We start from the raw sequence: 18741 nt of genomic DNA on the forward strand, positions 1-18741 counted from the left end.
CAATACGTGAGCAATAAACCCCAATCACCCCTTGGATATAATCCTTCACTGGCTTAATCCAACTGGAGCGCAATAATTACCCACTAAACCACCAGGTGCCGTAATCTGGTTACATGGTTACCACCCAGCATACTAAATGGTATCCTGGTGTACAGGAAGCCATTTGGCTTGTCACTCAATGTAGAGTCACCCACAGGCAGAAGGAAGAGGAAAGACTGAAGGAAAGAAAGACAGAAGAGGAAGTGTAAAGTCACTCATAGGCAGTAGGACGAGGAAAGAATGAAGGAAAGAAAGACAGAAGAGGAAATGTAAAGTCACCCGTAGGCAGAAGGAAGAGGAAAGAATGAAGGAAAGACAGAAGAGGATGGAAGGAAAGAAGGATGGAGGAGAGGAATGTGCAGAACCTGAGAGCAGCACTACATCATGTGAGTTCACCACTGCAAAAGCCTTAGAGAAGGCGGCCACAGACATGCTGTAAGTACCCAGGCTGAGGTATAGTCACTTCTAATTCCTCATTCTTTGGTTCCTTTTCATTTATTTCATGCATTATGTCCATTATTGGTGTGAACAGGGTCTTAAATAGGTTTAAATAGGTGCCATGCATGTCCAGTAGGGAGTTATTTAGGTGGCTTTCAAAGTTAGGCTGGGTTAGGGTCCTTAACCCCTTAACCGCGGGCATTGTTTTGCCCCGACTGGCCTCTCCCGCGGGGGTTCCAGCCAAAATGTAAACAAACTTTAAACCTTTATAAATCTAGAGCGAAAAATAAGGTACCATTAGAAAGTACTAACCTTCGGCTTTGCAATAATGTAGGTTTCATGATTTCATTGACTATCACTGGATGGGCAGTGCCGTTAGAAGTGAGCGATCTAAAATCACTATTTTTCGCTCACACACCATTACCTTCGCTCACACACCATTACCTTCACTCACACACCATTACCAAATGCCAACCTCATTCTCATAATAATACTATAAACATATATGAACACTGCACATACGATAAACACCCACTCTGTGTTCACTGAGGCAGGTAAAAGGCACTGTAATTGCCCGCACTTCACTGCCACATCAGCGGTGTTGTCACTCACACAGCTGGACAGATACTGATGCGTGTTGGTCAGGGGTGGGGTGGGGGGCCCGGGGGGCCCGGGGGGAGGGAGGTGGGGGTCGGCTGGAGTGAAAGAACTTAATAGCTACTCTCCCTTGAAACAATTGGCGCACGGAAAAAACGCGGGGTATTCAAAATATTCACAAACATTCGAGAATGACACCCGCGGTTTGGTCCAGTTTTTGCAATGTCATTCTGGGATGACACCCGCGGTTAAAGGGTTAACCCCTAAAGCGCGGCCAATGGACAGCCGACGCCCCCCAGGTGGCGGGGTTCGATCGCGGTCTGAGTACCTGTAGGAAAATATTAGCCAAAAATCAGAGATTAACCCTAGAACATTATACTTGGTATGGCATATAGTAATTACATTCAGCTTTCTCCAGAGATAGGTGTTGACTACCCAAGGACTTGTGGTGACTTGCAAAGTTGGGTAACAAAATCTTCACTTTCACACCTCCAGCAACCCAGATTCCCCTCTACCACAGCCTCATTCTGTCACAGTAAACTTTATACTACAACGTACAGGTAGTTTGGAATCCGTATTTGTACAATAAGCACTGAAAATAAGGCTAAAATCAACGAAGCGTACGGCTGACATGCACTGTGGCGGCGGTCTTCCCGTCACTCAACAAACATTTCCATTTTCACAGCTAAAAACATGTATACTACATTATTTTCAATCATATTACTTCCCAAAAGATCACCACGGCGCGCTTTTTATTCTGCCTTACATTCGCCACTTTATTCTCGTTCCTGTCGGCCGCTTGCACTGACTGGGAAGAGCTAGAACTCGCCATAATCTCACTTTGAAAGCCTGCAGTAAACTGACGCTAAACAGGGGCAAATCGTGAGAAAAAAAGCTAGTGTTACAACTGGGGAAACAAGCGTTTCCTATTAGCATAAACTGCTTGTGAGAAGAGAGTGCAGATTTACAGTTCTGAGCAGTCAGAGCGCTGCCATGTATCACAGCCAGGCTGGCCGGGCCGTGGTGGGGGGGAGGGGGGAAAAACGCGATACTTGACAACAACGGAGGTCAGTAGTACAAAGGTAAAGTATGCTAATTGTAGCTAAAGGGTGGTGGTACTGATAGACAATACCAGCTGGAACATCCTTGCCTGCGTTTATTCAAAATCAACTCGAATTGCAAACGCAATGATCCGCCGTTATGTCCTTTTTGGCGAGTGTCGCAAACGCGACGACTCGCGTTTTAGGGGTTAAGTACCAGTCCAGGAACCAGGGGTCCACTTTCCGGACAGGACCACTTTCCGGACATGCCTTTGGCTCTATTACATTGGATAGTGGAGGGATTACTGTATATATATATATATGTTATATATCAATGGCGACTGGTGGTTTATTGAGTAATCAAAGTGCTCCAGTTGGATTGAGCCAGTGCAGGTTTCTATCCAAGGGGTGGTTGGAGTTTATTGCTCACGTAATGCCACTCAGGGATGAGTGAGGCTGGTCACTCACATCTAAGGTGTCAGGACCAACCTGCCTAACCCCGGGCTCTTACGCTCCTCATGGGGCAACACAGGACTGGATGATGGATAGATGGATATATGCATGCGTATGTTTATCCACCTACCCATCTATCTATCTATATGTATGTATGTATGTATGTATCTATCTGTCTATATGTTACTACCTTACTGCTATCTATCTATCTATTGCCAGACGCCTCAATCCCGTTTGGGGTGGCCACAAACAAATCGCCTCCAAGTCGCCCTGTCCCCCGCCATTTCACTCCCCTGCTCCCAACTCACACCCCCTCTCTCATATACCTTTCTACCCCATCCCTCCATCTCATCCTCGGCCTCCCCCTCCCTCTTTCCCCCTCCACCTCACTCACATACACTCTCTTCGTCAGTCTTTCACCCTCCATCCTCTCCACATGGCCAAACCACCTCAGTGTGTTCCTCGTAACGCTTCCTATCACATCCACATCAACACCACAACGCTCCTTCACATCCTCATTCGTCAGCCTGTCTCTCCATGTGACTCCACAGGCTCCTCTTAAATAACTCATTTCCACTGCTCTCACTCTTGACTTGTGTCCTTCCAACAACGTCCAAGCTTCACTTCCATACGTTAGAGTTGGTATCACAATACTGTCATGTAGTAACTTTTTCACTTCCATGCTCACTTCCCTGTTTCTTATCACTGCTTTCAAAGAACCAGCAACCTTTCTTCCCTGCTGTACCCTTTCAAGCACTTCACCCTCCAAACCTCCATCCTTACTCATCACACTACCCAAGTACTTAAACGTACTCACATTTTCCAATTCCTCACCATCCAACCTCGCTGTACATTCACTGACTTCACCTCTCTCAAAGACCATCACTTTACTCTTCCCTACATTCACCTTTAGATTTCGTTTCTTACACACTCTCTCAAACTCATCCACCAAGCCTTGCAGCTCCCCTTCGTCTTCACTCAACAACACAGTATCATCTGCAAACAACAGTACAGGGAGTTTCCAAACACTATCCTCTCTCACCAGGGCCACTCCAACATCCACTACCCTACCTTGTACCTCTTTTATTACCCCATCCATGTACAGATTGAACAACCATGGAGACATGACACATCTCTGTTTCAACCAAACTTTCAAAGAGAAAAATTCACTTAGTTCACCATCCACACGCACTGCAGCCTTCGCACCATCGTACATACTCTTCACAGCATTCAACAACTTCCCATCTACTCCATATATTCTTAACACTTTCCACAATCCTTGTCTATCCACCCTGTCATATGCTTTCTCCAAATCCATGAAAGCTGCATACAACTTCTTTCCTTTCTCTAGAAACTTTTCCACTAAAGATCTGAGAATGAATATCTGATCTACACAACCTCTTCCCTTCCTAAAGCCTCCCTGTTCTTCTCCAACTAATTTCTCTGTTCTTTCTCTAACTCTGTCAATAAGTATCCTACCATACACTTTTCCTATTATACTAAGAAGACAAATGCCCCTATGATTACCACACACTTCTTTTTCCCCTTTTCCTTTGTACAAGGGAATAATTATACCTGACTTCCTAAAAATCATTTTAAAAAGGAACACAGAATTGCCCTTACAAGCAAAATATTAGAAGAAAATACACAAATTTTGGCTGTGTGTGAGGATGAAAGACACCTCCCCTTACTAGAAGTACTGTACAGTATATCAAAGAACTAAACCCTTAACTCAAGATACAAGCAGAAGACCTCCAAGCCCTTCCCAGCTTACGGCAAGCCACACCCCAATTACAACAACCAATCAGGATCGAGTACATGCAGATGCCCGATGCAGGACATGGATTAAATAGCACCTACCTCACCTGCTCAGTGAATTCTCACCTCAGTCACGAAGGAAGAAACATCTATCTACCAAGAATACTGAAGAAGGGTAAAGGGACTCAAAACTGTGATTTTGCAAGAAATGAAATGGATGGAGCAAACTGCAGCGAAATCATACACAACCTACCAGAAGAGACTAAGACACTTCTAAGATGTAAAGAAAACATACTGAGGAAAATAATGCACAACTTGCAAGCACTTTCAATGAAGCATGTATTAGGGAAAATCTCCTCTCAAATAAACCCTTGGTATAAATATGTGTATGTAAATATATATATATATATATATACAGTATATACGTATTTATTCATCGTCCAATCCTACGTTGCCCCATTAGAAGCATAGGAGCCCAGAGCTAGGCAAGTTGGTCCTGACATTTAAGATGATCATCATCTAATCCTGTGTTGCCCCATGAGGAGCACAGCAGCCTGGGGCTAGGCAAGCTGGTCCTGACATTTAAGATGAGACCGATTAGCCTCACTCATCCCTGAGTGACATTACGTGGGCAATAAACCCCACCCACCCCATGGATATAAACCTGCACTGGCTCAATCCGGTTGGAGCATCTTTATTACCCACAAAAGCACCAGGTGCCATAATTTCATTATATGGTTACCACCCAGCGTAGTAAATGGTTTCCTAGTGTACAAGAAACCATTTGGCTTGTCTTTCAGTGTAGACGGAAAAACGAAGAATGAATGAAGGAAAGACAGAGGAGGAAGGAAGGAAAGAAGGATGTGAGACAGGAATGGGCAGTCACCCAAGAGCAGCGCTACATCAAGTGAGTGGATGGTGAGCGCCCCCACCTGTATGTATGTATGTGTATATATATATACTCAATCCTCGTAAATCACGGCAATTTGGGTCTGGACCACTGCCGTGATTTACGAATTCCATGATTCATGAATAATAACTCTTATGTGAAAAATTAATTTGGGTCTGGACTTTGGCCACCCCGCCCCCACAGCACCTTATCTACACCTATCTAGGCACCATCAAACAAACATACAAATTTAGGAATATTCAGTGCATGTATTAGAAATAAGCCATGTTAAGGGATCTCATCTTAATCCTATGATGAAATTGCTTAAGTGAATGGAGTGGGGTGGTGTTGGGAAGAACTTAGAACCTCTCAGCACTTGTTCTTCCCAAACTCTTTCGCCAGCTTTGAAAACTTCTCTCCCCTCTCAACACGACAAATGAGCTCCAAACGTTGACTGTACAACAACTGTGGCAGCTTCTTGACACCATACTGCTTAGAGCGCTTCATTGGGGGGTCGGGAGGGGCCATGGCAAGGAGGAGGTGGGGAGAAGTTGCACAAAAAAGGCAGGTAACTCTCGTACTCCATGGCGACGGTCTGTAGTGTGTGGACTGGTAGGACAAGAACAACAACAACATGGCAGCATTAGTATACACATTTGCCACCAGGGATGCGCGGTGATAGGTTGTTGGGTCATGATTTTCAGTTTGAATGCCGTGGTTTACGGTTCTCCTCGGAAAAGGCCCACTTGGGTGCCTAGGTCCGCGATTTTCGTGACTTAACTGTGATTTAAGGTTGCCGGCAGTCTGACGGCCACCTAGCCGTGATTTACGAATCCGTGATTTTTTAACACGCGATTTATGAGGACTGACTGTATATATACTGTACAGTATATAGTAATACCCCGATATACGATACCCCTACATGTGATACCCTGGCTCAGCGATGGGGATAGAAATACCACCTTACCCCACCTAACAATGGCCAAACTCTGGTTTAATGATGTTTTTTTTTTTTTTTAAACCAATTTTGATGATATTTTAGACTAAAACTGTGTGTTTAGGTTGATTTATGAACTGTTTATAGACTTAGATTAATGTGTTTTAGCCATAGGTGAGGTGAACATTGTCATTTTGGGGTACAGTTTAGAATGCTTGATTTTTTCAAGACTTATATTTGATGAATTCAGATTTTATTTGTTGGTTTCAGTGACTTATTTACAAGTGTTGGGCTTTGGTTAGCTTCCTTTGCAGCTGTTAGGCCATTTAGACTGGCTTTAAACTTGTTTTTGGGCTCATTTGGGTGGGTTTTGGACTTGGTTTGGGGGGGAACCCAAGGCTGATAAACGCTTCCCATTACTCTACATGTTAAAAGTACCCCGATATTCAATACCCCACCTAACGATGAGGTTTTACCTAACCAATGACACCGTTAAACCAGGGTATACCTGTATATATAGATAGATAGACAGATAGATAGATAGATAGACAGAGAGATAAACATAAACAGATAGATATACAATAGACAGATAAATAGACAGACTGATAGATAGACTGACACACAGTTCCTCTCCCACTTACAAATGGGGTATGTTCCAAGAAACTGTTCATAAGTCGATATTTTCATATAAAAAATGCATTTACTACATTTAACCAACCAAACATCATAGCCAAACCAAGCCTACCAAGTCTTTTCACCATGCTTAGAACACTTACATTAGCCTAAACTTGGGCAAAATCATTAACACAAAGTCTATTTTATAGTAAAGTGTTGGATATCTCATGTTTTCATTCATTCATTGCCAGACGCCATGTATCCCAAACGGGGTGGCCAACGGCTTAGAGTTAATTGTTTTACAGGGAGGGGCACTAATCCTCCACCAACCCCATTTGACACATAGGGATGCCAACAGCATCTGGTGTTCCCAGGCGGTCACCCATCCAAGTACTAACCAGACCCAACGTTGCTTAACTCATGTAATTCATGTAATTCATTGAACATTTTACTCAAAGAACAAATTCATAAGTGCAAAAATTTGTATGTCAACTGTTCCTAAGTGGGGAGGATCTGTGTGTATATATATATATATATATATATATATATATATATACAGTATATATATATACAGTAGAACCTCTTTGGTCCGGACCCCTTTGATCCGGACTTCTGTTAATTCTGACAAAATTTAAAAATAATAAGCACCAAAAATATGTTGAAAGTAATTCTAAAGTCATTTTCAGTATTGGCGCGGAAAGTGATTGTCATTCGTTTAGTCTCGGATCATGCTAGGTTGCAACATGGGCGCCTGTTTAAACACACGCTAGCATTCATTCCATCAACTAGTTCACCAACCATTTATATCTTTACGCTGTATTTCAAAAGTTAATCCTCCTTACCATGCCCCCTAATGCAAGTGTAGCTTCTGCAATGAATAAAGGTGTTAAAAGGAGGAGTTTGCTTACACAAAAATGGGTCAGAATATTCTGCAGTGTTTAATGATTACTGTAGGTTATTTTTTGCACTTAAATGTGCTTTACTTGTACATCAAACATTAGCTTCGTGCCCATATGGGCATTATCAATATGCCAAAGATGACAATGTATTTTTTGCCTACATAAGTTTTATTTTTATTCCAAATATTACAGTTAATTAATTAATTTATTTTTTTGCCTACACGGGCCTTAGTCACTTACTACAATTTAAAAAGTAGGCTAGTTTCTTGTCATGGCCTTCCTTGTAAATTATGCAATACAAAACTATCGTACATGATTAGTTTGGTTATTTTAGTATCCTTTCATCTTTTGCAGTTACGTAGGGTTGACATATGCCACATAAGTTAATAATTAACAAACATACCATATGTAGACAGTTTTTGGTATGAACTGGAGATTACCCTGATGGTCCGGACAATCTGCTAATTTGGACAACCCTTCCCCCCATATAGTCCGAATGAGAGAGGTTCTACTGTATATTTATATAATATATATATATATATATATATATATATATATATACAGTATATATATATATATATATTTATTTATTTATACAGTATATGTATACAATACCCTTGCGTCCAGTATGCGTTTGTCCAGTACTATTCTCGTCCAGTACGGTTGGCAAAAAAATAAAATTATTCACTACTGTAATACAGATTTGTTGGGCTAGTACGGATCAGCCACCCAAAGTGGACCAAATCCGAAGAGTTCTTCTCTAGTACTGACGTGCTGTGTCCAGCATATTACCCTCCCGAGCGCAGGAAGATCACAAACACTGAGGAACGTTTCCCTAGTACCGTACTGCTGCGCCAGTCCAGTACGCCTTCCTTGTGACTCGTGTCATGTTCCAGTCACATTGCAGTATTGCACTTCCCCCTGATGACGAAGACGACGATGTCAGTGTGTGACTATAGTAGCCGCAGCGAGAAATGAACGCTGTGGTGGGGCAGCCGGGATGACCTGGGATTCCCCCACTGTAGCCATATCCACATGTCACCGGCCATAGAGGTAGGATGTCACCGACCATCGGCCACCGCTGCAGCCCCGCTCCATGATCCTTACCCTGTGTCTCTGGCTTTCTCTTTCTCTCTCGGTTTCTATATAAACTGCTGTATTTCCGAAACTAATTATGAAATTATTATGACTTTTGTTCCACACCACCACTGAGGTAAAAATCAAGGAGAGTTTTCTGTATAAAGGTTTCCCCCCCCTTGTCTGAGGGCAGGTCAGTTCTGGCGAGTGTATAATTATAGGTCAGGCGGAGGTATCGGCAAGGCCGCACTCCCCCGCTCATATGCCACATTTAGGAGGGGGGGGAAACCTTTATACAGAAAACTCTCCTTGATTTTTACCTCAGTGGTGGTGTGGAACAAAAGTCATAATAATTTCATAATTAGTTTCGGAAATACACCAGTTTATATAGAAACCAAGAGAGAAAGAGAAAGCCAGAGAGACAGGGTAAGGATCATGGAGCGGGGCTGCAGCGGTGGCCGATGGTCGGTGACATGTGGATATGGCTACAGTGGGGGAATCCCAGGTCATCCCGGCTGCCCCACCACAGCGTTCATTTCTCGCTGCGGCTACTATAAGAGAGATTTATGAGGGAGGTTGAGGCAGAGAGGCCTCCTCAGGATCCTGATGAGACTCCTCCAGGGGGTCAGTAAGACCTCCTACAGCCTTGGATACCCCTCCTCCTTCCCCCCCCCCAAGTCCATCACCACTCACCTTAAAGGTTGGTAAAATCTTAGTTGTGTCAAAACGTAGTTAGGCTGAATTCAGGGGGACTTTTTCAAGGCTTGTCTGACATTATTCATTTTTCTCATAAGGTCTGTTGTTTGTCCAGTACGGATTTAGTCCAGTACGGCAGTACTGTCTGACAAAAATACCATACTGGATGCGAGGGTACTGTATATACGGTATATTTACTGTGTGTCTATCTATCTATCTATCTACACACACACACACACACACACACACGCCTAGGCCTCATGAGGACTCCTATAATAGGTCTCGTCCTCGAGGACCACTGAAATAGGTAGGTCTCGGCCTAAGCCTCGACCCTGTGGTTTTCTGAAAGCCTTGGTCTCGACTTTGAGCCCTGAGGTTTTGTTTCAGTCCCATGCCTGCTACTGACCTGTCATAGCATCACGAACCATAAGTGGAGTGGATTTCGCAGCAACCAGAAGGACACGACGGCCCCCTTCAGTCATGGCGCGAAGGCTGGTCACAGCTTGACCACAGAACTGCACACTCTCTCGTACACTTTTGTCCTGGAGATAAAAGACTACCTGAAATCTTTATTAAATATTTCAATTGTAGCACAAGCTCTGTCTTACAAATCACTTGTTTATTTTTAAAAAGATGGTGAGTGATTTTTTAAAAGTTTAAATAAAAAGAAAACTGTATGTGAAAGGAAACAAAATAAGTGTATAGTAATACAGTTTGGAGAGAAAGAACATAACACAATCACTTCTGATACTGAAGAGGATATGAAGGGAAAGCAGGAAGTACACTCAAACCTCAAGTAACGTGGTAATTACAGACTAACATGGGCCCTGGTACTCAGAACCACATTGCTCAAACAACAAGTTTGCATATACACTTGCAGTGACCCTCTTGTTACCAATCGACATAGGCTGCGTCCAACTGAAAGTGAGTACCTGGGACACATGTCCTGGGCTTCCAAGGCCACACACTGAGAGATTCCCCGTCACCGTGCTATTCCCGCACACTCGTTAGTTCATAAACATTTTATCCTCACACCTTTATTTATGCTTCGATAATCGTAATTTTTTTTCACTGTAATCCTGAATAAAAGTACCTGCTTATGGTGTTGTAAAAATGATCAGTTGAATGTAAATTATAACTTAATTTATTTTTTTTACTTCACTTTTTTCAGTTTTTCTCATCCATCCATCCATCATCCAATCCTATATTGCCCCATGAGAACCGTAGGAGCCCGGGGCTAGGCAGTTGGTCCCGACATTTAAGATGAGAGTGAAACACAGAAATATAATTTTTATGATGGTAAATGTTACCGAGAAAAAGTTATAGGGAATTTATTGGCTACATTTTATTGTATAAAGAATTACTGTAGGTCAATTTGGGCAGATCTTACAAAGCACAAAAGGAAATAATGTTACACTCAAGCAAGGCTTGTAGCACACTGACTGGGGCAGTTGGGCGATGCTGGGTGCGAGGTGGGTTGACCGTGGTGGAGGACTACATGGGGACACAAGTAGTTCTTTGTTCTTGCCTAGAAATGGATGCGGTCATTCCATAACCAAAAAAACAGGGGCTATTTCGTTCAATGCAACTGGCGTCAAATGGTAAAGGGCAGTTGAAATGTGCGTAACCACAGCCTGCATCAAATGGCAACAAGTGCACGAAATTTGCACTGCACCCATAAACACCAAAGGGTTACCTCAACCTGGTCACTTTTAAATTGTCAAACTTTTCCCCTTCTGCCCATCCTATTCCACTTGAATGACCTTAACTGACACCCACAATCATGTAATCACTAGAACAACATAACACAGGACAATTAAAGAATATTAACATAACAGTAACAAAAGTTAGGCTGCGTACTAGTATGATGATGATGTGTATCTCTCTGGCACTCTCCCCCCACCCCCCCAACAACATTGTCATAGCTAAGGGTCAATGACCTCTCTCAACAATTGAAAACATAAAAATCCACATCACAGTAATGTGGCTAGACCTCGATGAGATGCAAGGGTGAAGTGGGAGAGGGACCAGGATTGCTGTTTTTCCGTCATATGTTATGCTGTCACATTCCACCATGATGTCTACTCCCCATTTTTATTATGAATTAGTATCATCACAAACAGGTAAGATACACTGCAACAGTATAAAAAAAAAAAAAAAAAAAAAAAAAAAAAAAAAAAAAAAAGCATTTGCAGGAATGAGGCAATACCATTTCTAAATGCAATATAATTATGAAAACTGATGGGAATATAAAATTAAACTGATTTCTTCCAATGCTGTTTAGTGAGAGAAAAGATAGCGTCCCTATAAATATTATGTAATTACAGTAGGAAGTGGTCTGATATGTTATGTTAGTAATATACAGAAAAAGTCCAATTATTCGCCAGCTGATTGTTCGGTAGATCTGAAATTTCGGCAGTTTTGAGAAATAGGCCCAATTATGAAAGTCTCTGAATGTTCGGCAGACGTTTGGAATCATCTCGGCTGTTCAGGAAGTGTTATCTGTGACTTGTAGGCCTACTGTTTCATTACATTTGTATATGTTCACTAGTTTCTATGTTTATCAAATTCAGGTAACTGTACTGATTACAATACTGCACAGTATCATACAGTACAGTAACCCCCCCCCCCCCCTAAATTAGAGAGGGTTACGTTCCAAGCCCCCTCGTTAATTCTTGATATTTGCTAATTCTTGATGCCTTCCTGAAAATGATATATACCAGTAATTGCGTAGGCCATGAACCACTGATACTGTATTGATTACCCATAAATAAATATTGCTTGTTAAATCTGTTTCCCTGTTGTCTGTAGCTGCACGGCTGTGACAGCTCTTTCATTCCTCGCCATAATGGTGGAAGGGACTGTCCTATGTGTTTAACTAAACCTAACCTAACCGAGTTTAACTGTACCTAACAATTTAACCAATCCTAACCTAACCTGAAGTCAGAAAAATATATAAAATAAACTGGAGGAATATGAATTAGTAAGGTCTTTCAGATGAAAGTTAAATGTACATTTTGCGCCCATACTTTTGTTCATTTTTGTGTTTATATGTGAGAGAGGGAGAGAGTGTTGATGCAAACAGTAATGTATTCCATTAACCCCTTAATAACCCCTGACATTGAACAACACTTTACAGTACCAGTGTCAGTGAGGTTGAGTTAATGTGAGCTATAAAAATCCGTGAACCATTATGGGAAGGGAACGAAGGTCACTAGTATGTTTACACGACTCTTACGCTATGATCCCAAGCAGTCAGGCGGTCGCTTAGTCTCAGATGTTTTTGCTCATTTGGTAAATGCACCGTAACTTTATGAATTCTTCCATGAATCATAGTGAATCATAACCTAGATTTAGGAAGCTAATAAATGCATAGGTAGGTGCGCCAGACGATTCTCTTTACATATTTTACAAAAATAAATTTATTTCAGGAGAATGGAAGAAACTTACACTACATACTCAAAGGTGGATGAAATTTCTTCCATTTAATGTTCTTAAAGATGTGAAGAGAATTGTCTGGCGCACATAGCAATGTGTATTTTTAGCTTCCTAAACCCATGCTATGATTTGCTATGATTCACGGAAGAATTCATAAAGTTACGATGTATTTACCAAATGGGCAAAAACATATGAGATTAAGCAACCACCTGACTGCTTGGGATCGTAGCGTAGAGTTGTGTAAACATACCAGTGACCTTCATTCCCTTCACGTAATTGTTCACAGTTTTTTATAGCTCACACTAACTCAACCTCATTTACACCGGTACTGTAAAGGGTTGTTCAACGCCGGGGGTTATTAAGGGGTTAACCCTTTAACTGCGGGTGTCATCCCAGAATGACATTGCAAAAACTGGACCAAACCGCGGGTGTCATTCTCGAATGTTTGTGAATATTTTGAATACCCCGCGTTTTTTCCGTGCGCCAATTGTTTCAAGGGAGAGTAGCTATTAAGTTCTTTCACTCCAGCCGACCCCCACCTCCCACCCCCTGGGCCCCCCACCACACCCCTGACCAAAAATGCATCAGTATCTGTCCAGCTGAGTGAGTGACAACGTTGCTGATGTGGCAGTGAAGTGCGGGCAATTACAGTGCCTTTTACCTGCCTCAGTGAACACAGAGTGGGTGTTTATCGTAGGTGCAGTGTTCATATATGTTTATAGTATTATTATCAGAATGAGGTTGGCATTTGGTAATGGTGTGTGAGCGAAAAATAGTGATTACAACACCGCTGATGTGGCAGTGAAGTGCGGGCAATTACAGTGCCTTTTACCTGCCTCAGTGAACACAGAGTGGGTGTTTATCATATGTGCAGCATTCATATATGTTTATAGTATTATTATCGGAATGAGGTTGGCATATGGTAATGGTGTGTGAGCGAAGGTAATGGTGTGTGAGCGAAAAATAGTGATTTTAGATTGCTCACTTCTAATGGCACTGCCCATCCAGTGATAGTCAACGAAATCATGAAACCTACATCAATGCAAAGCCGAAGGTTAGTACTTTCTAATGGTACCTTATTTTTCGCTCTAGATTTATTCTGTGCAGAGTTATAAAGGTTTAAAGTTTGTTTACATTTTGGCTGGAACCCCTGCGGGAGAGGCCAGTCGGGGCAAAACAATGCCCGCGGTTAAAGGATTAATAGAATACATTACTGTTTGCATCAATATTCTCCCTTTCACGAATAAACACAAAAACGAACAATAGAATGAGCGCTAAATGTACGTTTAACTTTTATCCAACATACTCCTCCAGTTTATTATACGTATTTTTCTAACTACTGCAATTTATTTTGTGTTTGGAGAGAGTACTGTACACAGAACTCCAAACACATTTGTAATAATATAAGTAGTGATGACTGTTCACCATACAAATGATCTGGTAGGTAATATTCCATATAATTTCAGCCTTCAGGAAGTGTTATTAGTGACTTTTAGGCCTACTGTGTCATTACACTTGTATATGCTCACTAATTTATATATATTTCAGATTCACGTACAGTACTGTATTTATTACAGTACTGTACAGTATCATACAGTACAGCATACAGTACTCTCCAAACACATTTGTAATACTGTAAGTGGTGGTGATAGTGTTCACCTATACATATAAGGTACTTAGTGGGTAGGTTTTTTTATTATTCGGCAGATCCAATTTCCCGGCATTGGCCCGGTCCCGTAGGTGCCGCATAATGGGACTTTCACTGTAATATGTAGCTGTGTAGGTGGGGGCACTCACCATCCACTCAACTCAATGTAATCCTGCTTTCAGGTGGCTGCCCTTTCCTCTCTTCCTTTCTTCTTTCTTTCCTCTTCCTTCTGTCTATGGGTGACTCTACACTGGGTGACAAGTCAAATGGTAACCAGAGTATGGCACATGGTGGTTTAGTGGGTAATTAAAGTGCTCCAACCAGACTGAGCCAGTGTCGGTTCATATCCAATGGGTGGCTGGAGTTTACTGCTCACGTAAAACCATTCAGGGATGTGTGAGGCTGATCACTCTCATCTTAAATGCCAGGACCAATTTGCCTAGCCCCAGGCTCCTACGCTCCTCATGGGGCAACACACGATTAGATAATGTATGTACAATATGTATGTATGTATGTGACATACAAATGCTGGAAAAGTCAGGCTGGTGTGCATAAGAAACAATAATATCTGCTATTTTTGCCTACTGTGAAGTCTGTTCTGAGATTGTATAGACTAGATGGTAGGTTGTTAAAAGGAGTGAAAAGTCTTTAAGCAAATTGTAGAGCATGTGTACGAGTGGCAAATACTGTGAGTGATTGGTTTCCTGTGTGAGTGGGACTGCAACAGGAACATGTGATGTCACCTTGGTTGTTTAATATTTATATGGATGATATTGAAAGGAAGGTGAATGGAAAAGTGTTAGATGGAAGTTTGAGTCTGGTGAATGCTGATGGCTGAGAGTGAAATCTGAATCAGCTGCTGTTTGCAGATGATATCGCATTGGTGGCTGTTTTACAGGACAGATTGAAACAGTTGGAAGAGGAGTTTGGAAGGGTGTGTGAAAGGAGGAAATTGAGAATCAATGAAAATAAGAGCAAAGTTTTGAAGTGTACAAAGTTGGTGGATGGTAGGAAGATGAATGTAGTTCTGAATGGTGAATTGCTGGTGGAGGTAAAGTGTTTTAAGTATTTAGGGTCACATGTTGCTGTGCATGGAAGAATAGCTGTAGTGGTGAAGTTTAGAATGAATGAAGTAGGAAAGCTGCTGGGAGGAACGAAAAAAGTGTTTAGATGTCATTCACTTAGAACGGATGTAGAGAGAAGGTTGCATAAGGATGTAGTAGTACCGACTGCATTATATGGGGCTGAAACATGGAATATGGGTGTAGCGGATAGGAAGAGTCTGAACGTAATGGAGATGAGGTGTCTTAGGAGTACGCGTGGAGTGACGCGTATGGATCGAGTGAGAAATGATGAAATGTGAAGGAGAACTGGAGTTGTGCAGGAGATGGCTGAACAAGATGAACAGAGAGTGTTGCGATGGTTTGGGCATATGGAGAGAATGGATGAACAGCAACTGGAGTAAAAAAAAAAAAAAAAAAAAAACTGGATCAGATGTGACAGGTGTAAGGCTGAGAGGAAGACCACGAATAGGATGGATGGACAGTGTGAAGTGTGCATTAGATGCGAGAAGGATGTCTGTAGAGCATGGAAGAGTGGCTGCGTGTGATAGGGATGACTGGAGAGAAGTTGGTGATGCGGCCTCGAGGGGATATTCTCCCGCATTTGGTCTGATCAGCTGATCACGTTAGGTGCGGGTAAGGGGATCGGTCACTTATGATGTGGCAGGGAAATCCCAGCTCTGCTGTTGGGCCCTGCTGCACATATCGCTGACTGCACTGTGCAGTTGACCCTCATGCGGTGTGGTGCAGTGAGGATCTGTCCCTTCTCCTGTTGGGGGTAAGTATAAGTAAATGTATGTGTGTGGATGAGTAAATTGGGAGTGCGTTGTCCTGTCTCGGCTACCCCCCTTCTTTGGGGGAAAGCAGCCCGGCTGCCCGGGTACTGTATATAGACAGATAGATGAACGTAATTCAAGGCAATCATGCAACTGGAACTGTCTGTGTACTGGAAGCTTTAGTTACATCTTAACATTCACAGCAGAAAATATGCTGCGACCAAACGATGCACAGAAAACGTGTATATAGTAAGTCAATGTATTGCCATACAGCAGTATCAAATGTTGTATATATTGGAATATGAAGGTCAACACATAAGGCACTGTACTCTGCCATGGTACAGACAGGAATGGCCTCCTAGAATGGACACCCTCTCCTCAACAGTTAATGCCAAGCCATCCACATACACTTTATCATGTATGTCAAATTACGGTGATGAGTAAAAAAATGTTAAAGCACATCATACCTCATTTATATTTAACATGGTACACAATCAACCCCTACAGAGGACCTCAGAAGAAAATTCAAAATTTTTCCAACTGCCCTGGAAGTGATGTCATGGCATTCCAACAGAATCATCAATTCCCCCCCCCCCCCTCGAGCTAGCAGACAACATCCTACCATAAGGCAGCTCTGAGTGTGACTGTGGAAGTCAAGTCAAGCCCACTATGTATGATGTGAGGCAAGTGGAGTAGCCAATTGTAGCGAACCAGGCACGTGACATCAATGCACAGGAACGAACCACGTTACTTTGAGACAAGTCCCGTATTACTCGAGGTTTGTCACAGAGTTGGTGACTGCGTAACTTTAAAACTGTGTTGCTCAAGGTTTGAGTGTACTGTTGAGTACAAATGAGGTGCTTGAGAAAGTTGAGTGGAAAAGGGATGTACAGCAAAACCTCCATATAACGGACTTCAATAGACCGAAATTCGCTTTTATCGGAATCAAGGAGTTACCGGACTAAATGTATATCAGAAAAAGTCCGATAAAGCCAGAAGCAGTCCTGACTGCCTGACCACCTGAGCTATGTTCACCAGAATAAGGTAAATAAAAGACAAATTTATCTGCATACAGTGTGGTATTATTCTATATTTTATACCATTTGATTATTGTAGTGAATGTATAATACAGTACAGTGCTGCAATGGTAATGAAAACAGTTTAAAAACAATTGGTGAGATCTGGACTAACGACTGATACATTGGAAAAAGTCTGGGTTAGGAGGGGGGAAGTCCGGATGTGGCTTCTATCTGAATTTCGCTTTGTCGGAATGGCTTGGGCCCCGATTAGTCCATTACAGTGAGGTTCTACTGTCCTGTATTTTATAATAGGGAAAATAATACTGTTGTTGTTATTGTTGTTTATCAACACCAGTCTGTCTGACTAAGAAGACCCATCAATGGCATGAAAACATCCATTCTTGAAGGGCAACCCATGTATTGAACCAATGTTCCCTTGCCACTGACAGCGATGCATGGGGAACATTGTGGAGGTTTGGTTTTTGGTTGGATATTGAATCTGTCCACCCAGTTACCAGGGGCACCATAGCAAACTCCACATCACTCCATTATCTGGTCACCACCCAGCATTGTAAATGGTTTCCTCAGTTACAAGAAAGCATTAAGAATGTCACTAAGTGTAAAGCCACCCAACGTGGAAAGAAGAAAAATAAAGAGTGACAGGAGGGAAAGGGAGAGGTAGGAAGAGAAGACACAGAGACAGAATGCAAAAGGGTAAGGAAGAAGTAAACAGCACTGGATGATGGTTGCCACCACCTACCACTAGATACTACTGTATAAAGTTCATACGTACCATGGCAAAACAAAACATAAAATGCATGAAAATGTGCTAGATGCATGTTAGATTAACAAAAAAGAACAGGTCATAGTCAAAAGCAGTGAATTAAGTAAATCTGAAAAGTAAAAACAAATGAGGGTGGCAGTTTGCCACAAACGTGTGAGACACAACTCCATTTTGTGCAGTGTTTGTGGTAAGTGCATACGAGATGCAGTGGTATTAGAGGCTGGCCGTGAAATAATGCTGATTTCGTGTGTGTGGTGTGTCAGGGAGAGCATATAGAGGCTGAGATGTGTGATACAACTGAATTTCCTGGTGAGTCTCATGTGTGTGGAGGAGTTTTGATCTGTGACTCAGACATCACCCTGTATACCCCTCTTCTAGTCCTATGCCAAGCGTAGGGCTAGAAGAGAGGTATGCAGGGCGACGTCTGAGTCACAGAGCCTTTTACTTAATAACCTAAATCATGGGGAATGGAAAACTATGATAATTAAGGTGGCAAATCAGATGAAGAGCGATAATCAGGATATTATAGGTGAGCAATGTGTGAAGAATGATGAAGCATGGGTAGTGGAGAAGAGTG

General features: G+C 42.2%; 1 protein-coding gene across 1 annotated transcript in view; it reads right to left on the reverse strand.

The window, feature by feature from the left end:
- The window catches only part of LOC145407060 (uncharacterized), a 175733-nt gene that overhangs the window by 14287 nt on the left and 142705 nt on the right, over positions 1–18741 (reverse strand). Inside the window, exon 10 of the mRNA XM_080278084.1 lies at positions 9845–9980. Within this exon, the coding sequence (XP_080134210.1) occupies positions 9845–9980 (136 nt within the window). The remainder of the gene's footprint in view (positions 1–9844; positions 9981–18741) is intronic.

The sequence above is a fragment of the Coenobita brevimanus genome, chromosome 72 (assembly GCF_032717465.1).
Source record: "Coenobita brevimanus isolate Jiangsu-jjx chromosome 72, ASM3271746v2, whole genome shotgun sequence".
In the NCBI taxonomy this organism is placed as follows: Eukaryota; Metazoa; Arthropoda; class Malacostraca; order Decapoda; family Coenobitidae; genus Coenobita; species Coenobita brevimanus.